This window comes from Prionailurus bengalensis, chromosome B4, assembly GCF_016509475.1.
Source record: "Prionailurus bengalensis isolate Pbe53 chromosome B4, Fcat_Pben_1.1_paternal_pri, whole genome shotgun sequence".
Lineage (NCBI taxonomy): Eukaryota > Metazoa > Chordata > Mammalia > Carnivora > Felidae > Prionailurus > Prionailurus bengalensis.
This window is the reverse complement of record NC_057358.1, coordinates 103534600-103556107: the sequence shown is the minus strand read 5'-3', so window position 1 is coordinate 103556107 and position 21508 is coordinate 103534600. Positions and strand designations below refer to the sequence as shown.

At 36.9% G+C, this 21508-nt stretch overlaps 1 protein-coding gene across 1 annotated transcript in view; it reads right to left on the bottom strand.

Moving 5' to 3' along the window:
• The window catches only part of PTPRQ (protein tyrosine phosphatase receptor type Q), a 238357-nt gene extending 217767 nt beyond the window's left edge, over positions 1 to 20590 (bottom strand). The window contains 3 exon segments of the mRNA XM_043564288.1: positions 8763 to 8928; positions 18571 to 18668; positions 20521 to 20590. Of these exon segments, the coding sequence (XP_043420223.1) occupies positions 8763 to 8928; positions 18571 to 18668; positions 20521 to 20590 (334 nt within the window).
• Between the last annotated feature and the right edge of the window lie 918 nt (positions 20591 to 21508).

Here is a 21508-nt window from a genome sequence, read left to right as displayed (position 1 = left end):
AGTCCAACTAATTACTACTCACACTACTGATTTTATGTAAGGGCTAGTATTATTTCCTCAAGGATCCTGGAAAGTAACTAATACCCATGAAATTTTAGGCAAGAAAGAAGAAAAAAGACCTGGGATGAAATTTTGGAAGAAAAAAAAAAAAAGACAAGACAGGACAAGCGAAGTTCTGCCTACCCAGATGGTGGTGAGATAGGATGCAGTTTCCTAGACTGTGGTTTAAGATTACACACTGAAGGACTCTTGGCTAAGCGTGTCTCATCAAGACAAGGAAGAATGTATTTGTCTGGTAATCTGCCAATCTGATCAAGAGGGAAGGCCTGCAAGCTTCAGGACAGTTTGGTAAAGACTTTTCAACATAGAGTGGATAGAAGCCCTGGAAATGGACAGAACTTAGTGTAACTGACAAAAGCAGCCTGAATTTCTGGTATCAAGTAAGAAAGAGGAAGTCTAATGATCATACAGACCATAATAGAGATGTTAGTTTTTTTCCCCCTAAAGGCAATGGAAAACTGGAGAATTTTAAGAGGAAAAAATGTGACTTTTTAAAAAAAATATTATTTTAAAAGATTACTTTGAAATGGTATGTGAATGGCATAATATCTGGAGAGAAGCCAAAATGGTAATGGGAGGCCAATTAGGATAGTGTGGTAATCTGGACAGAAAGAAGGGAGCCTTGCCCTCAGAAAAAGGTAATGGAGATGGGCCAATGCTTAAGCCATTGTAGAAGAGTGCAGATTCTCCGATATGAGCTGGAAAATTCAATTAACTGAAAGTAAACACCATAATAAATATAATTTATACCTCATGGAATATAACCTCTCAAAAGGTGGGAAAATATGAAGCAAAAATATTACTCTCAGCCTAATTGTTTGCTACTAACCGATAAAAATCAAACTGTGAGATGGATGTGACTGGAGAATATCACATTGTGTCAATTTAATTAGGGATAGCAAATAATTCTAGGCTTAGTTACATATTTTTTTAGACCAGAATTTCCCAAGTTAATCCTCAGAATCCTAAATCCTTAGAGTTTAATACATGTTCTGTGATTAAACCACTTTGCCAATCACTTCTTTTCTAAGTTAAATAGCTTTCATTATTGCAGGATACCTCAGAGACTTAAATATGCTTAACTATCTTGTGATTCCATAAAGCAGCATTGTCCAAAAAAATTAAAAATGTAAAAGAAATATGTAAAATTAATTCAATAATACATTTTATTTAACCCAATACATCAAACATATCATTTCACATATAGTCAATATAAAATTATTAATGAGCTAGTTCCCTGTTTTGCATACTAAGTCTTTCACACTTGAAATCCTATGTCTTTCACACTTATAGCACTTAAGAGGAATTTGGACTAGCCAGACCTTAAAGCTCAACAGTCATATATTGCTAATCACTACATATTGGACAGTATAGCTTTAAAGAATCCCTCAACTTTTCCTCTTGACATTTTAGTAAATTTACCAAAAGTGTATTTTGAGAATTTGAGAGAAAACAGAAATATAATCTCATGATTGGTGTCTATAAAGAAAAAGCCCAAAAGACCTAGAAAGACTTCAAAAAGAAAATGCTGACACAAACTATGATACATTAACCTTTAAGAAAGAAAGTAAGGGGGCGCCTGGGTGGCTCAGTTGGTTAAGCGTCCGACTTCAGCTCAGGTCACCATCTCGTGGTCCATGAGTTCGAGCCCCGCGTCGGGCTCTGGGCTGATGGTTCAGGGCCTGGAGCCTGCTTCCGATTCTGTGTCTCCCTCTCTCTCTGCCCCTCCCCCATTCATGCTCTGTCTCTCTCTGTCTCAAAAATAAATAAACGTTAAAAATTAAAAAAAAAAAAAGAAAGAAAGTAAGAAGAGATTCAAAATGGAAGAGAAAGTTACATAGGGAACTCAGTAAATTCTGACTCAAAAGAGCATACATACACAAAGTGAGACCAAAGTGTTATATACCTTGGAAAATCCATAGGAGTTGCACATACTTATCCAAACAGTGCCAAGAAAATCAAAAGCCAGCTACTTTAAAATGAAATAGGAAGATTACCCAAGGGATACAGGCGTGCTGATGCATAGGGGCACTTGTACCCCAATGTTTATAGCAGCACTCTCAACAATAGCCATATTATGGAAAGAGCCTAAATGTCCATCAACTGATGAATGGATAAAGAAATTGTGGTTTATATACACAATGGAGTACTACGTGGCAATGAGAAAGAATGAAATATGGCCTTTTGTAGCAACGTGGATGGAACTGAAGAGTGTTATGCTAGGTGAAATAAGTCATATAGAGAAAGACAGATACCATATGTTTTCACTCTTAGGTGTATCCTGAGAAACTTAACAGAAGACCATGGGGGGAGGGGAAGGGGAAAAAAAAAGTTAGAGAGGGAGGGAGGCAAACCATAAGAGACTCTTAAAAACTGAGAATAGGGGCGCCTGGGTGGCGCAGTCGGTTAAGCGTCTGACTTCAGCCAGGTCACGATCTCGCGGTCCGTGAGTTCCAGCCCCGCGTCAGGCTCTGGGCTGATGGCTCCGAGCCTGGAGCCTGTTTCCGATTCTGTGTCTCCCTCTCTCTCTGCCCCTCCCCTGTTCATGCTCTGTCTCTCTCTGTCCCAAAAATAAATAAACGTTGAAAAAAAAAATTAAAAAAAAAACTGAGAATAAACTGAGGGTTGATGGGGGATGGGAGGGAAGGGAAAGTGGGTGATGGGCATTGAGGAGGGCACCTGTTGGGATGAGCACTGGGTGTTGCATGGAAACCAATTTGACAATAAATTTCATATGAAAAAATTAAAAAATAATAAAAAGTTTCATTACCATTATTATTGACTTTTATTTATACTTCACTGTTTATACCAACACTGTTTGCAATAAGCTTTGCAGGTCACATTTAAATCCTTCTGTGACTAGATCTTAGGCTGGGCAGAATGTATACTATGACTGAGGACGTACTCATGTATAAGACATGCAAAATTATAACTAACTCTTACCGAGTTTATGATACACTCTGCACTGTGATAAGCACCTTCACACACTGTTCTATGTAACAGTCATAATTTATAAGCAAACACTATTATTATTGCCATTTAAAAATGAGAAAACTAAGAAACAAAGAATTTAGGTGATTTTACCAAGGTCTCAAAGATAACAGGTGAATGGCAGAGCCAGGATTTAGACCTAGAAGCAACAGCTTCAAAACTCAAGGTTCAATGATAAGTGCACTGCTCTAACCTCTACAAAGTGGCTTACAAATAAGAGCAGATCAAGAAATCCTAAATAAATCTATCAAAATCTTATAGAGGATTCAAGCAATAGGGTGATCCATAGTTTTATTTTTAAGTCTAATACAATTATCTGAAATGGCCCCCAGGTTAAAGGGACTCCAACTAAGTATGCCCTGTGTCAAGGCAACACATATTTACCAAGTGCCTATAGCTTCCTCTTATTTCAGAAATGGGCTAGGTAAAAACTATTAATAAAATAAACATCCGCTAAACTGAGAATAAACTGAGGGTTGATAGGGGGTGGGAGGGAGGGGAAAGTGGGTGATGGGCATTGAGGAGGGTACCTGTTGGGATGAGCACTGGGTGTCGTATGGAAACCAATTTGACAATAAATTTCATATAAAAAAAATAAATAAAATAAACATCCTCTAATAAGTCAGCACCACATTAGGTGCCACAGGAGTCTAAAAAATAATCATATTTCAATACAGGCACTGGTAATAGGCCCTGGAACTGGATTACTGGGTTTAAATCCTTGCTCTGTCACCTAAATAAGACTTCAGGCAAAATCCTTAACCCCTCTGTACCTCACTGGCCTTGTCAATTTGGGGATAATAATACTGCTACTCCACACATTGTTGTGAGAATAAAATAAGTTAATACATGTAACGTGCTTGGAAGAGTGGCCTGAACATAGTAAAAGCTTGGCAAATGTAAGCTGTGATTAGTAGTAATTGTTATTACTGCTATCTTTCTATGTAAACCCTGGTCATCTCTTAGTAAAACCATCGTGTTCTCTCTTTTTCATTCCTTAGTTTTAGCACTCTCTTAATGCCAACAGCACTTTGCACGAAATGGGGCCCCCCAGCATTGTTCTATTATCACCACTCTCTTTATAAAAAGTAGGGTAGCGGAATCCACCCTTCTCTATCTCCTCGTATCAACCTACCTCCCAAATCACTGCTATCCTCTCACAGTGACTTCCATTGCCCACCTCTCAAAACCATCTCCTAAACCACACTGTACAACCAGAAATACAGATTCCTACTATTTCATAAAGTGCTCTCTTCTTTAGTTAAAATGACTGCTGATAGTCTATATCTTTCATGAAACTTCCCTGATACTGACATGACTTTGGTTACTACTTTTTCCTCAGAGCAAATTCTAGGTAAGCAAACTCTGTCACACTCACTGCACAATCTCCTTTACCTTTCCATCAGGAAAATATTTTCTCAATCTTTGCTCAGTGGTCTATTTGATCTTTCCATCCAACCACATATGTTGGTGCTTACCATAGACCACTTGTGATTTTGCCAACTTCTGGCAATTTCTGGACTTCTGGGAATTTCTGGAAAAGAAATTTGATCATCATGACTAAGAAGATCCTACTAGTATATAGTGGGTAGATGTCAGGGATGCCGCTAAACACCCTACAATGCGTGGGACAGATAGACACCCTACAATGCGCAGGACAGATTCCTACAAGAGATAATTGCCCAGCCCAAAATGTCACTAGTGCCGAGTTTTAGAAACTCTGCTACAGACTAAAACGTCTTGAGTGGGTCCAGTTTTAATGTGTTTGATTATATACTTTGCCTATCATGACACACTGAAGAAAAAGACATTGAATACATGATCTAACATACGTGCTTTTTAAGAAATAGTAAAGATGTATAGCATCCATATATAAACAATATTTAAAATGTACAAAGTATAATTCAGTGTCTAAGAGCCACAAGGAACCTCAGAGATCATCTACTACAAATTACACTGACACATAAAGGCCAAAGATATTAGGTAACTTGACCGATATTAGTTAAGTGTCAAATTCAGGAGTAAAGCTGGTGTATGAATTCCAAACTCACTGCTTGTTTTGCATTGTCACATACATATCACACTTAGGAAAATAATAATGTATATAGTCTGTAAGAATAATGATGCTCCAAGGTGCCCACATGCTAAACCCTGTAACCTGTTAATATGTTATGTTACATGGCAAAAAGGACTTTACATAGAAATAAGATTATGAACCTAGAATCAACCTAGATTATCCAGGTAGGATAAACACACAAGCCCTTATAAGTGAAAGAGAGAACAGTCACATGTGACAGGAAAAAATAAGAGTTGAAGAATGAGTGCAATTCAACCTTCCTTGTTGGCTTTGAAGATGAGGAAGAGGATCACAAGCCAAGGAATGAAGCATCCTCTAGAGCTGGGATCAATTCTCAGCTGACAGCCAGCAAGGAAATGACTACCTCAGTCCTACAACCACAAGGAATTGAATTCTGCAAACAACCTAAATGAGCAAAGAATTGAGTTTTCCCCCTGGAACATGTAAAAAGGAACACAGACCTCTGAATACCTTGGATTCTAGACTGTAAGATCTGTGTTGGACGTATTACCTACAGAATTATAACATAATTGATTTTTTGTTGTTTAAGCCACTGAACTTAGGGCAATGCATCACAACAGCGATTAGAAGCAAATACTATGTGTAACAGCCACATAACAAATGTCCATAGACTGAGTTATCATCATATGTCTGCTTTGGATCATGCTGAATCCACAGCCTTAAAGACTACTTGAGAGTAATCTTCTGAGTTATTGCTGTGATGACGTTCTCTTTTCAAAAATTGAAAGTAGTGATAGGTTTCATAGCTTTGTTTGCATTTTAAAATGATGCCTTAAATTATTCAGAATAGGATTTTTTTCTTCTCATATAAAAAAAAATCAAAACCTTACAATACTGAATTTCTTATAGTTCCTCAAATACACCATTATTTATATACACCTCTGTGATTTTGCAGAGGCCACTCCCTCTCTCTGTGAGTCCTCTTTTTCTTACACCTCACATGCTCTCAAGTCTGATTAAGAAACTCCTTATCCTTTACAGTCATTACCAGGCTCAAAGAACCTTCTCCATCCATGCCATGGAGCTCATCATTCGCTTTTCTGTGCAACCAGAATAAGTTTGAACTTATTTCCATTGCTTCACTTATTAATTTAGCTTATACTATATGTGCTTCTATACTTCCATTCCTTCTACTCTCTGTACATCCTAAGACTATGCTTTTTTATGTGCATAGCCCATAGTAGGACACAAAAGACAATGAACAAGTTTTTAAGAGAATGGATAATCCTCAAATCATCCACCTAATTTCACTAACTGGACCTCTATTTTATGTGACTCTAGTGTAATATTACCTACATTTCATGAGGACTAGCTATATGCCAGATACAGTTTTATCCAATTTGCATTTTATATATGTCAAAAATCCAAAGAATATCCCAATAAATTGAATTTTTTACCCTTATTTTATAAACTTTAAATTTTCAAACATCAAAAAAAATGCATTGAAGTTTTATCTTGAGCAGTGTAATATGCAACACAAATGTGAATTTTTTTAATATCAAAAAGAATTTGTATACCTGCAACAACTCTGATAAATGTGCCAGATCCTTCAACATTGTCTCTCACTCTATGTACCGTGATGTTATATATTCCACCAGGAGACAGATCTGTAACTGTGTGCTCTGTAATAACTCCCCAAATAAGATATTCTTCTGCAAATGTTCTGTTTGATATATAAATCTTGTAATGAGTGAAGTTGGTCTCTGTTGGATTCCACATTAAATGTGCAGAAGTAGTATTCACGGCTTTTAATGTTAAGCCACATATCCTAGATGGTTCTATTGAAAAGGTAAATTGTATGTAAATTAAAATTGCACATATATATGTAAAAAAGCAAACATGAATAATATAATTTAATCATCTATGTGATAACCCTTAAATTTATTCATGTATAACACCCTCCACGTTCAGCTCTGCAAACAGAGAAATAGGACATTATATACATGAGTTTTAACTTAAGTGGCACATTAATATCCTCTTTAGTTCCCAAATGTCTTTCCTTAATCGGCCATAAATCACTCCAACAGTCATTCCTATAGAATTGTGGGTACCTCCTGAGGAATTTCTCTCTCCTTCCCTCTCTGCCCCGCCCCTGCTCCTACATGCTTGTAACAAGAAGTATCCTTCTACAATATAATCACGGGTTTGTTAGCAGTTAACTAGATGCAGTTAGCTAGATGTTGAATAAAAATGAAATAGAACACATAAGTTAGCGAGTGAATGAGGGCCAGAAGCAAAGACACTTTCAAATGTGGTTCTTCTGGTTACACCAAAGTTTTTAGCATTCCTATATTACTGCATTTTTAATACATTCTTCGATGGAAGTAATGTTTCTTGCACTACCATTTGGTCTCCACTGAGAGGGGATCCTGTAGACCTCACAAACTTTCATAAGAATTATTGGTAAGATACTATTACTCCATTCCACCCAAAACATTATGAAACTGATTTATAGTAAATTTACAAACATCAGGGAACAGAAGAAAAAAGTTTTCTGCTTATCAAACCACTTCCTCAGTAGAAAATGAATTGTGTTTATATGATTATGTCATACTACAGTATATGTGTGTGTGTATATATATGCATATATGTGTGTATATATGTGCATATGTGTGTATATATGTGCATATATATGCACACATATACATACATGTATACTCATATATGTGACAAACAATACATACACACACTTACATATATGTATATATGTTGGCTTCAGAGTATTAAAAAAACACCTCTAGGTAGTTCCCAATACATTTAGACATACAAAGATTTTTTTTTGAGTTCATGTATTTTTTGAGAATTCTCTTAATAATATTTTTATAGATACAATTATTATTATCAGGCTTAATGGATTTTTTAAGTTTATTATTTATTCATTTAGAGAGAGAGATGCACTTGCACTCTCTTACACTCGCACACATGTAAGTGGGGGAGGGGTAGAGAGAGAGGGAGAGAGAATTGCAAGCAGGCTCTGAGCTGTCAGCAAAAAGCCCAACACCAGGCTCGATCCCCGAACTGTAAGATCATGGCCTGAGCTGAAATCAAGAGTCAGACGCTAAACTGACTGAGTCACTTAACTGAGTCACCAAGGCACCCACAGGCTTTGTTTTAAAAGAGCTTTATCATGCCATTTGTAGCAATGTGGATGGAACTGGAAGGTATTATGCTGAGTGAAATGTCAGTCAGAGAAGGACAGATACCATGTTTTCATTCATAGGTGGATCTTGAGAAACTTCACAGAAGACCATGGAGGAAGGGAAGGGGGAAAAATTGTTACAGAGAGGGAGGGAGGCAAACCACGAGACTCTTAAATACAGAGAACAAACTGAGGGTGAGTGGGGGGCTGGGGTAGAGAAGAAAATTGGTGATGGCCATTGAGGAGGGCACTTGTGGGGATGAGCACTGGATGTTGTATGTAAGCAAAGAGCCACAGGAATCTACCCCAAACCCAAGAGCACACCTTACACACTATATGTGAGCCAATTTGACAACAAATTATATTTTTAAAAAGGCTTTAAAAAATAAATAAAAAATAAAATAAAATAGCTTTATTATGTTAAGCTAAAATAAGTTCTCATAAAACAATAAAGAATTTATGATATAATCTTACTTGTAGCCACTTTCTCCATTACAGATACACTGTAATCTCTGCCTTTAACTGTCTTTACCTCGCACATGTAGTCCACACCTGGAGTCAAATTCTTTACTTTGGCTTTGTTGCCATAAACAATTATTTTAAATATCTTTTCCTTTGTAGAAGTCATACAATAGGATATCTGGACAAAGAGAGAGAAAAATTTAATTGCTTAAAAAGAATTGTCTAGAAAGAATTTACTTAGCACCAACTCTGTACCAGTCTAATTCACATACATTCATTAATACAGCAAGGAAGGGTTGTGATTCTCCCTGTCTTCACTAAGGAGTAATTTGGGACTAGCTGATGATGAATAACTTAGGGAAGTTGACTCACATAGTAGTATGCATAATGGATAGACTCGGAAGTTTCTCTACTAAAATGCCAATAGTCTCAAACTATTTTTAAATTTCATTTCATTTAAATGAAATTTAAAATATTTCATTTTAAATTTAATTATTTTCAATATTTTTCAATAATTTTAAATTTTTCAATTGAAAATTTTTCAATTTTTTCAATAATTTTCAATTATTTTTAATTTTCAATTTAAATATATATATATACACACATCCATATGTACACATATGTATATAAATTAAATATTTAAAATACATATTTTTGACGTGTGTATATATATGCATATATTCTGCTTATATGTGGATATGTGTATAATAGATGTACTGCATAATGAATTGGACTTTTTGTATTGGTCACCTGAAAACAACAAAAAAAAAATCATGTAAAATTACATATACACTCCCCCAACTCCATGTAAGCAGAAGACTGGAAGAGGAGAAAGCAGGAATCATTGGAGTCCCAAGTTTCTGGCCTAGTGGAGAATACCATGGCTTTTCCCTGACTGCCCAAGGTATGGTAATAGGGTGCTTCTGCCCGCATTCCACACTGCAGATAAATGAGAGACCAACATGTATCACTACCATAAATTGAGGGTGCCTACTAGAAAGAACAATACCCCTTGGACGGACATGTACTTAGACAGCAGACTTCCTGCTCATGTACCTGATTAGAGAAAAAGGAAGTTAGAAAGAAAGAACATCGCCAAAAAAAAAAAAAAAAGAAAGAAAAAGAAAAAAAAAAGAAAAAAGAAAAAGAGCTGTGGAGTAATCTGTATATCCACTCTTTGTCAGGGCAATCCATGAGTCAAGTACAAACCATGAGGAGGAGTCAGTCTTAAATCATCTTACCAGGACCCCATCCAAGAAGGCTGACCTTTGTGCAGAGACCCTGACAGCAAAAAGCAATGGGATATAATGGCATAGAAAAAGGCAAGCCAGAACTGGGTTCATCACATCAAGGAAATGGACAATGAGGACAACCCCCAGAGCCTTCCAGAGAACTCACACATGTGCCTCAGGAGAGAGCCAGTTAAACAGATTGGGGGACTGTTAAACAAACTGGAAGCCATTCAATGTTAGTTAGGAGAGTAAAAAAAAAAAAATCAGCAAGAGAGAGAACAAAAACAGACGTTTGGAAGGCAGAACTTACTCCAATTCTTTTGTTAGATGAATGCATGATAAATGTCATGCTCCTTGCCAGCCCCTCTTTCATCATAACTTAAGCCTATCAATTATTCATAAAAGCTCTGAGAATTATCATTGCCTTTAGAAATTTTCAGTGGAATAACCTGATGGTTCTAACACCTTGGAGAGTTCTTTATTCATTAAAAACTATTTACAACAATCTTTACTCTTCTTCAGTCTATATTTCATGTTTGTAAAACAGAAAGAAGGATATATCTAAATGAAAATAATGACATTAATTTTATAAATTATTTAAACTTTATTATGCTTTAGAAAATAATTGTCATGTGGTAGGAATCAGAGAAATAAATTTCCTAGATAGATATGTTTATCACTGCCTTGTGGGAAGAGTGTTTTGTTACGGAAGAAGATAATCACGAGGTCTAGAAGCATTTCATTGTTTATTGATTTATAAGGTGTCACTGAAAATTACTTTGCTTGTCTGGCATATGGAAAGGCAGGAAGAGTGAGGAGAATGCTGAGGACTTCTGATATGAAAAAGGATGGTAAGAGAAAGTATCTTGTAATAGAATATAATCATAATGGAGTGCTAGATTTGAATACACAAAGAGTTATAGTAAGACATTAAAGAAGGGTTAGAAGGAAATCGTCTTCAGTGATCTAATGTAAAATCTTAAAGTCCAATTTGAAGGACAGAGGTTTGTTTGTTTCCCAAAGTATGTGGACTACATGTCCAAAAGAAACCAATTGAAGAAAATGCAATTTTTGCTTTATTTATACTTTTAAAGCATAGTTTGAAGACCTGGGATGATTAATTTTAAATGATTAGGAAAATGATCCCAATTATGCAAGTACCCTGTGCAAAGCAAACAGGATACTGTTGCTTAATTCATTAAAATTTAACAAATAATCTCATTGGTTGAGAAAGACTAGGATAACCATTAGTGATACAATACGGTTGGTAAAAATAATCTGAATCCTAAATATTAACATGATTTCTTAGAATAAGTTTCACTCATTAGTAGACATACAATTTACAGTCTCCAGGGGAAAAAAGTGGTCATGCAAAAATAGGAAAAGGTAATTGTAGGGCTATATATTTCATCTGGCAACAAATAATTTTATGGCCTCAGTTAACCCCAAATAAAGATCATTCCTTTTGGCATTTGTCTTGAGAAATGAGAAATAGGACAGACAGACAAGAGTTAAAAAATGTGAATGTCTTACAATTAACATAAATGCTTAGAATTTTCATTAGAGAATACCTACACAGAATACAGAACTGAATCGAATCATTCCAGAAACGATAGAATTTTTAATGAATGATTTATTAGGAGGCCCCTATTATTGAATGACATTTAGAAATAACAAATAGAATGCTAACTCCTGACTTTGTGACCTTGCTAGTGTAGCATAACTTCTTTTCCATAAGTCTGAATCCTACTAAAAGTGCATCTCAAGTTCCACCCTTTTCTGATACTATACTCAGTATTGATATCTGGACTTCCTGCATCTGGATGTCTGTTTCCCTCTATAGGTTAAGGAAGTTTTCAGCATTGTTTCTTTAAATACATTTTCTGCCCCTTTCTTTCTCTCTTCTTCTCGGATCCCTGTAATGTGAATATTATTCCACCTGATGTTTTCTTTTAAGTTCCTTTATCTTCCTTTTTCAAAATTATTTTTTCTTTTGCTGCTCTGAGTGAGTTCCACTGTCCTGTCTTCTAGATCATTGATCTTTTCTTCTGCTTCATCTAGTCCACTGTTGAATCCCTCTAGTGTTTTGTTTTGTTTTGTTTTTTAGCTCAGCTACTATATTCTTCAGCTCTGTGAGTTGGTTTGCTACTCTCTTATATTTTCTGTCTCCTTATTGAAGTTCTCACTGTGTTCATCCATTCTTCTTCCAAATTTGGTGACCATTTTGTTGACTATTATTTTTAACTTTTATCACGTTAATTACTTATCTCCATTTCATTATGGTCTTTTTCTGAGGTTTTATCTTGTTCTTTCATTTAAAACAGATTTCTTTGTTCTCTCATCTTGCTGGTCTTTATGTGTTTGTGTCCATGTTATTAGGTAAAACATTTACCTCTTCCAGTCTTGAAGGAGAGGCCTCATGTAGGAGATAAACCTTATTGTCCAACTATGCCCTAGCTCTTGGCTATCTTTCAAACCTTTGTGATTGTCCAAGAAGCCTGATTACTCTTGATAGATGCCAGTTGAAGAGGATATGCCAAGACCTGCTAGTGTTCCAGAGGGAGAGATCTCACTCATCACCCAGTTTCAAACTGATAGGAAGGCAGACCCCCAAGGAGCATCTTTTAATGTATGCAAATATATACAGTCCTGTGGGATCACAATCATAAGTCATGCTGACCTCCAGACCAGGTGATCTGGGAAATATCCCCTGACTCACAGTTGTAAAACTCAGGGCTCCAGATGAGTGTAAAAGCCCATTTCTGTGAGGTACCAGCAAGCTCAGTGAGCCAAGGGAAAGGACAAAGATTGTGGTCCCCAGCATATGTTCTCTGAGAGCACGTCCGTAGCCTTTATATGTGTGGCAAACCTGAGGTGTGCCCATCAGGATGAAGGTCCAGGACAAGTAAATAGGCCTTTTTCATAGCAAGACTGGAAGTGTGTTTTACTCTGCTATCTGTGAAGTGTCCTGGGGGTTGGGAGTGGGGGCTTCTAAAACTGTCTTTCTAATTGTTACCATCCCATGAAAACCAGGAACTCAACCCTCCCAGCCCTTGCCACCAGAACCAGATCCCCAAGGAGCATTCCCTGTGTAGGAGAATTCCCTATGGCTTTAGCAAAGCAGAAGGCAAATGTAGGGCTGGAGATGCCTACTGGTTTTACCAGGGCAGAGGGAGAATATAGGGACTACAAGTGCCCACCAGTGCTATCAAGGTAGAGAAAAGCACAAAAATGGCTCCTGCCAGGACCTCTGTCATTAGACAGAGTCCCAACAGACCACTTCCACTCCACTAGAAACTTTAAGATAAGCAAATGAATCTCCTTCACATATAGGCTAGATGCTTTTCAAACTGCTGCTTTGAAAAGGAGAGTGAATCTGTGTGCAATCCCTTAAAGTAGTATCTCAATACTTTACAATCTCATTGGTTTTCAAAGCCACATGTTTTGGGGGCTCATCTCTCTGCTGCAGATCTTAGGGGCTGGGGTGCCTGATGTGGGGTATGAAACCTTTGCTTCTCAGGGAGAAGTTCCAGATTTGTGATATCCCTCCCTATTGTGGGTTGCTATGTGAGGGATGGGGTTTTTGGCAAGACTGAATCTCAGCCTCTCCTACCCATCTCAATATGGCCCCCCTTTTTTTTGAGAGAGATTGAGACAGAGCATGAGTGGGGTAAGGGCAGAGGGAGAGGAAGACACACAGAATCCGAAGCAGGCTCCAGGCTCTGAACTGTCAGCACAGAGCCCGACACAGGGCTCGAATCCACGAACCATGAGATCATGACCCGATCTGAAGTCGGATACTTTACCGAGTAAGCCACCCAGATGCCCCTTTTATTGTCTGTTTGAAAGGAGCTGTTCATCTAGTATTCAGGTCTTTTTCAGAGGGAATTATTCCATATGTGGCTGTGGGTTCAATGTGTCTGTAGGAGGAAGTAAGTTCAGAATCTTTTTATGCTGCCATCCTAGACTGCCCCTTACTTGTTTCTTTTTACTTTTTTAATGTTTCTATTAGACAATTTAAAATTGCACACAAGGCTCTCATTTATGGCTTCCATTATATTTCTATTGGACAAAGCTGGTCTACAACATCACTCAGAGTTCATAAAAGACAGTTGAAAGGTGTAAGAAAGGAAATGGCAAACTTCCATTGATGTTCTATATCAACTATTTGATTTTTTCTAAGTTCACATTGAATTCTTTTAGGTCTTAAATGTGTGAGCCAATGTTTACTTTCATGCTTGGAATAGATTATACCTTCAGTTCCATTACAGTTATGAGATTCTTTTAAAGCATATAAATCTTTTTGCACTCCCAGTGCTCATGAAAAGAAAGCCAGCAATCTAACAGTTTCAGAGGATTACTCACTAGAACAAATATTTGGTGTTCAAATGAATTTCACAGTTCATCCATACTAATATCTCAGAGATATTTCAGAGATATTTCATCTCTGAAAACCATATGTCTTTATATTTTGAATGCTCCAAATGCTGGGCAAAACAAAGCAAGGATTTCTGTTTTGTAAAGGAACTCCTATTCCAAAATTTATTACCAGAATATTTTGCATAAGTATATCACTATGAGCTTAATTCTTCTGAAAAAAGATAGAATTGATTGAAGTTGATGTCTACTAGTATCATGAGAAATAGAAGATACTAGTTTTCTTATGTTCTCCATGACATAGACCTTGCAATGACCTTGCATGCCATACAGACTCCATCATTAGTAGAGAACTATTAGATGGCTTGGTTTTCTGAGAACCCGTTAAGAGCCAACTGGAATTTATATTGCAGCAACAGAATTGACAATACCTGGTGACTGAGACTGAAGATTTCATTTAAGATAGCTCACTTTAAAATTTGCCTTGGTTTGGGCACCTGGGTAGCTCATTCGGTTAAGTGTCTAACTCTGGATCTCAGATCAAGTCTTGATCTGTGGGTTGTGAGCTCAAGCCCCATGTTGGGCTCCCTGCTGGGTGTGGAGCCAACTTAAAAAAATTTTTTTCCCTTGGTTAATCAGTCAGACCTTTAACACATACTGCCCTTTCCTTTTAGTTTTAGAGGATTTAGACTTGATAGTACCTTCCCCCCCAAGCTTTTTTGAACTGTTGTTCCAGTCATTATCTTTCTCATATCTGCAGTTCTTCTAGAATGTAAGCACCATAAAGATAGGAATTTGTTGTTAAAAAAAATAGTTGTTTTTTTCAATGTTGACTTTTGGATTTGTTGAATGATTGAAATTGTTATTGTTCCAGGAATCTTTCCACTCAGCCTGAAGGCATGCACTACACTCCTATCCTTTAAAACAAAACAAAACAAAACAAAACAAAACAAAACAAAACAAAACAAAACAAAACAAAACAAAACAGGGGCACCCGGGTAGCTTAGTCGGTTGAGTGTCCAACTTTGGCTCAGGTCATGATCTCATGGTTGGTGGGCTCAAGCCCGCATTAGGCTCTGTGCTGATAGCTCAGAGCCTGCAACCTGCTTCGGATTCTGTCTCTGGCTCTCTCTGCCCCTCCCCTGCTTGTGCTCTGTCTCTAAAATAAATAAACATTAAAAAAATTAACAAACAAAAAAAACAACTCTCTTTTACTTTACTTCTAATCTTAAACTATAATTAATGAAAGTATTATAATATACAGAGTCTAACTCCATTTCCTTTTTTTTTTAAAACTCCATTTCTTGTTTGACTACTGACAACTTTTAGATCCCTATCCCTCTTCCCAACCTACCCTACATCTCAGCCTCCAAGATAAGAAAGCCTTAGATTCTTTTGCCTCTGAGGGCTGAAAACTTTCCACCTTCACAGCTTCTAGTGCCTTCAGGAAGCTCCTGCCCCAGCTCTACCCTCTAAGCACAATAAAAAAATGAAAACCAACCCCTCTTCCTTTCTATTTGCTCCTGTTCTCATATGACCCCTGTGAACCTATTCCATCCTGGGATTCCTCAATTTGTTATAAATACTAATGAGTGCTTTTGTGTCATACGCTTTGGCATCCAAAGAAATTCCTGGTGGGTAATCATGTCTGCTTCTAAGCAGACATCAAAATAAGTGGTAAACACATAAAACTAATGTAATGTTATATGTCAACTATACTCAAATAAAAAAAACTTTTTTTTAAAACAAGTATATTGTACAAAGGATATGACAAAGACATGAACATAAAGTTAGGTGAATCACAGAAGAGAATAAATAATTATTTTGAGAACTAGCTGGGGAAGCCATCCCCCAAAATATGGTGAGAGTAAAGAATACATCAATAAACATATCAGAAAGAAAAAAAACTTATAGGGATGAGTCTCAAGCGGTGTGTACTATCAAGGAAAGAAAGAGTAAAATGCTAGTGTATTTACAATATAAGCCTGGAATTTAAGATGAGTATAAGGGAAGGTGATGAGATGATGGTTCAACAGATTTAGAAGGACTGTTCCGGGTGTCAGCCTGTTCCTTGGAACAAAAGGGAGCCAACAATGATTAGTAAGAGCCTGAAATGAGGCAAAGTAGATGGAAACAGAAAAGAAAAGGATTTTCACAGTAATTCTAAGTTGGAATCATCAGGATTCAGTAAACAAGTACATAAGGAGCTGAAAGAAAAAGGAGTCAAGGATGACACTAAAATTTCCAATAAGGGAAGCTGATAAATTTCTAATAAGGGAGGCTGATAAATTCAAGGGAGCTTTCATACAGGGAATGATATCTGAGCAGGGTCTCAAAGAATTGTCAAAGAAAATTGGGAGAGAATATATTCCAAAGAACATGACCAAAGAATAGAATCAGGAAAACACAAAATATGTGGATAATGGTAGGCAATACAATTCTGCTGAAATATGCAATCTAGAGAAAATAGATTAGACAGGTTGTTAAAGTCTGACTCTGAAGACCACACTAGGTCGTGTGTACATTAGATAAATGGTGGAGAACCACTAAAAGACTCTATATTTTATACAAGTCTTAAAGATAGATTTACAGGGCGCCTAGGTGGCTCAGTCAGTTGAGCATCCCAACTTCGGCTCAGGTCATGATCTCGCGGTGAGTTCGAGCCCTGCATCGGGCTCTGTGCTGACAGGTTGGAGCCTGGAGCCTGCTTCCCATTCTGTGTCTCCCTCTCCCTCTGCCCCTCCCCCGCTCATGCTCTGTCTCTCTCTCTCTGTCAAAAATAAATAAACATTTAAAAAAAATTAAAGATAGATTTATAACATTACTTCTTTATCTTTAGCCCAGATACTATACATAAATGTGGCTTCTTTTTATGTCTGTCATATAGTAACTATTATTTTATTTCCCTTATTGATCTTAATTGTTAAAAAATTCATACTCAAGCATAAAACCCAGATGTACTGATCTGTTCATATCAAGTATCCAGTAGTTTTATTGCTCTGGTTCCTTTTAGATTGCACTGAGTCGAGAAATTATCACATTTTATAGTATATTATTTTTCACTTACAGGAAACATTTTTTGTTGTACCTGCCCAAATACTAATGATTCTGTTTATAACCCCTATCCCCCATAGACCTGTGGCCACCATTTTTTTTACATGATTTGGGACCTACAAGCACAGTTAACTGGAACCGTACGAGGTATCTAATCCAATTTGGAATAATCACAGTCCTTCCCATGGGAATTTAAGGGGAGTCTGTCTCTCTGTAGCTGATAACGCACCGTTTGTACTTGGAAGTGTACACAGCATTCTTTCACTCACCACACAGATTGCTTAGCAAAGAAAACCAGTCATCAGAAAAAGTGATAATAAGGCAGATGAGCAGAAGTTGACAGAAAAGAAAATAATCCCTGGATTCTCCACAGCCTTAAGATATCTGATTGTAGGCCTTCCTAACACCCAGTTATATCCCTTTCCTTGGTCCCCATGAGGCTCTCTTGTATTAATACATTTTCGTCTTTATTGCGTAAACTATTTCAGGTTGTTTTCTGTTATTTGTAACTCAAACTGCCACTTCCTACCACTAAGAAAGTATGGAAAAGTTGTTGGCCCCATAGAATGCAAAGCAACATTACTGTCCCTGGAAGTTGACTCGGCAAACCGTACAATGTAGGATGCAGGGTGAATACATTTCCCCATGTGATGCCAAGTTACATTGTTAGCAACAAAACACAAGCAAAACATACATATTTAGTACAAATAATAACAGACCCAGTTGAAAAGTGGCTGCTCCGTATATCTTAACTCTCCTACTCCCTCGGCTAGAAATCTCCACTCAACTAAATCTCTAGGATAAGGTTGAAAGGGAGCCCATAGCACATCACCCAGTTTAAACAGCTCAGATCTTTGTTCTGGCCAGTGCTGTCACAGAAGCTTTACCCTCCAGCACCACTGTTCCTTCATTCACTGTCCTTTCATCTCTGAAAACCAAACTCTTTTAAAGTATCAACTTTGATTCATATTTGACCACTTCCCATGATAACCTTGTACTTTTAAAGCAGTAAATAGAAAAGATTACTTTGGAGGAAAATCTTGCATGAAAAATAGAATAGTTTTTAAAACCATTAATGTAAAAGAAAGAATAAAAACAGAGTGAAATAAAGACCCTACTAAACATCAAGGTTGTATGAGAGCAGCACTGTTCTTTACCTGAAACTTTTCAAAGCCTCCTTGTGGAAGTTTCCAAGACAAATATATTGTGTTCTCTTCCTGCCCCAAAATCAGCAAATCAGATGGTGGGTCTGGATCTAGGGCAATGAAATAAGACACTGGAATGGTATCATTTTTTTTAATTAAAAAAATTTTTAACTTTTTTTAAAGTTTATTTTTGAGAGGGGGTGGGGGAGGGAGGGGCAGAGAGAGAGAGGGAATACAAAATCTGAAGCAGGCTCCAAGCTCTGATCTGTCAGCACAGAGCCCAATGTGGGGCTTGAACCCACAAAACGTGAGATCTTGACCTGAGTCGAAGTTGGACGCTTAAGCAACTGAGCCACCCAGGAGTCCCTAATATTTTAAATACGATTTTAGAGAGAGAGAGAGAGAGAGCGTGCAAGCAGAGGAGAGGGGCAGGGGAGAGAGAGAGAATCTGAAGTATGCTCCACACTCAGGTGGAGCCCAAAGCAGGGCTTGATCCTACAACCCTGGGATCATGACCTGAGCCAAAATTAAGAGTTGGATGCTCAACACCTAGGTGCCACCCCCCTTTTATTTTATTTGAGAGAGAGAGAGGAGAGGGGGTAGGTAGGGAGCAGAGGGAGACAGAGAATAAAATACTGAAATGATATCTTTAAAAAACAAAACAAAACAACAAAACCTTGACTGTCACACTATGGAAGAGTCCTAGGATACACAGAGAGAGACACTAAGCACTGGAATGATATCTTAAAACAAACGAATACACAAAATAACCTTGACTGTCACACTATGGAAGAGACTTGGATACAGAGGTTTTTCCAGTCTGTTTTAGTACTGTGTGATCTTGTGCAAGCAATCTATCCTGAATCTGTCTCCCCAACTCTGCAATGGAAGGGAAAAAACAATTTTCTAGAAAGCCTGTTCCCACAATAAAATTATGTAAAATATGGATTTTAACATTTCTTTTTTCTCATAGCAAAATTCAGTATGAACTTAATTCAAATTGGGATTTTTAACATACAATTTTATGCACTGCATAGAGTAGGAGATCTATCTATTGCCCCTGCCTTGAGTTCACAAACTCCTTTTCCCTTTAAACATTATAACTGAGAAGGTTCTTGAAGCTTATTCTTCAAATTGGTAACATGACTCTATTTCTAATTCCTATTAAATATTGTCATGTTACATTGCTTTTTTTAACTGAGAGAAATATTAATATTTTTTGGAATAATTTCATCTCTAAAATTCAAATTTTGCATGAGATTTTATTTGTCCCTACTTACATATTGATTTAAGTTTATTAGAATTCGGCTCAATGGTACACTTAAATCTGAGTCACTGATTCACTATCCTTTTTTATTCTGTTTTTCTGTAATGCATATTCCTTTCTAACTGGAATTAATTTATTATGCTTCCAAATTCCCATAATATATTTTAGCTTTATTTTATACACTTATTACTATTCCATCTACTTCCAAATGGAGTTGAGGTGGCTTATAAAAAAGGCAGGTACAGAAAGATAAAAAATTATTAATATACAGTAAAAGACAAAAGTCAAATAGTAAAGTCAGAGAGATGGGGAAAATTACTAAGTCACCAGCCTTGTCTTAGAAAACACAGCCAAAGCAACATCATGAAATATGAAGGTATTATTAAACCCAGAGTAGAAATGAGGATCTTGAGGTCCAAACAGAATCAGAATTTGTACAAAGTCACAGAGCCAAGAAATATAAGAGTCCTCCAGATGACATAGTGGCCTTTCTACTGAAGCACAGTGGTTACAAGGACAGGATTTCATCTCAAGGAAACACAGGTTCAAATCTCTGTCATCTTGTATAAGATATAATTTCTACTGAAATTCTCTTAGCCTCAGTTTCCTCATTTATAAAAAATACAAACATATGCATCACATTATGATTGACAGAATAAAAGTAGTCACTCAGAATTAAGGGATATAAAGCATACCTAACAAAGTGCCTGATAAACAACAAGCACTCAATTTGATGATGACAACAATGATGGTGATGGTGACCATGATAATGGCACAGCCCCAGTCAAAGCATCAAGGAAACTTTCACTGATATAAAATTTTTAAATAAAGTTAAAAAAGAAATTAAGCCATTTCTCATCTGTTTCTCATCTATTTCTGATGTTTCTTAGGATGGTCTTTATGAGAGGCGCAATGTCATATCAGTTTTAGAGTTAGATACCTGGGTTAAATATCTCACCTTTAGTAATGAACACCTCTGAGCCTTAACCTACATTTGAGGTTACCTGGGTAGATTCAGTATGGTGACTTAAGCAAATAACATCATGTTGGTGTATCGTAAGTGCTCAAATGTTTTAGTATATTTTCCAGGAATTTATTTGACTATCACTCATTTTCCAGTGTTTCTCCTCCTCCATATCGCAGATTCTGAGGTTAAGCCTCCTCTCACACTGACAGAGCACTGGTACTTTATTAAATACAGGTGCATGTGCCGGGGCCACACAAGTGAAAGGAATCTTTGGAACACTGCACATGCTCAAGGCAGGCATGCATGCAAGTGATGCTAATAAGGTCAGAAGAGGCAAACTGAACCCCAAAATGCAATTAAGGACACAGTGCCATTTATTTTTTCATATTAAAAGTTTTGTTTTGTTTTTCATAAAATGTTAAATACTCAAAATATTAGAAAAATATTGAGTATTTCATGACAATAATATCTTGAGGTTTAGAATACTTTGCACTTGCAGAGAGAGCTTTGTGTTTGGATTTTATCAACAAGATTTTGCACCCAGGCAGGAATAATTATTCTCATTTTATAAGTGAAAACTTAATAGTTTTGCCCAAGGTCACATAATTAATAAGTGATAGAGGCAGGAATACAACTCAGGCATTTTCCAAGTTAAGTGCCGTGTTCTCTTCTCTTCAAGCATGCCATAAACCACTTCCATTTTCATTCATTTTTAA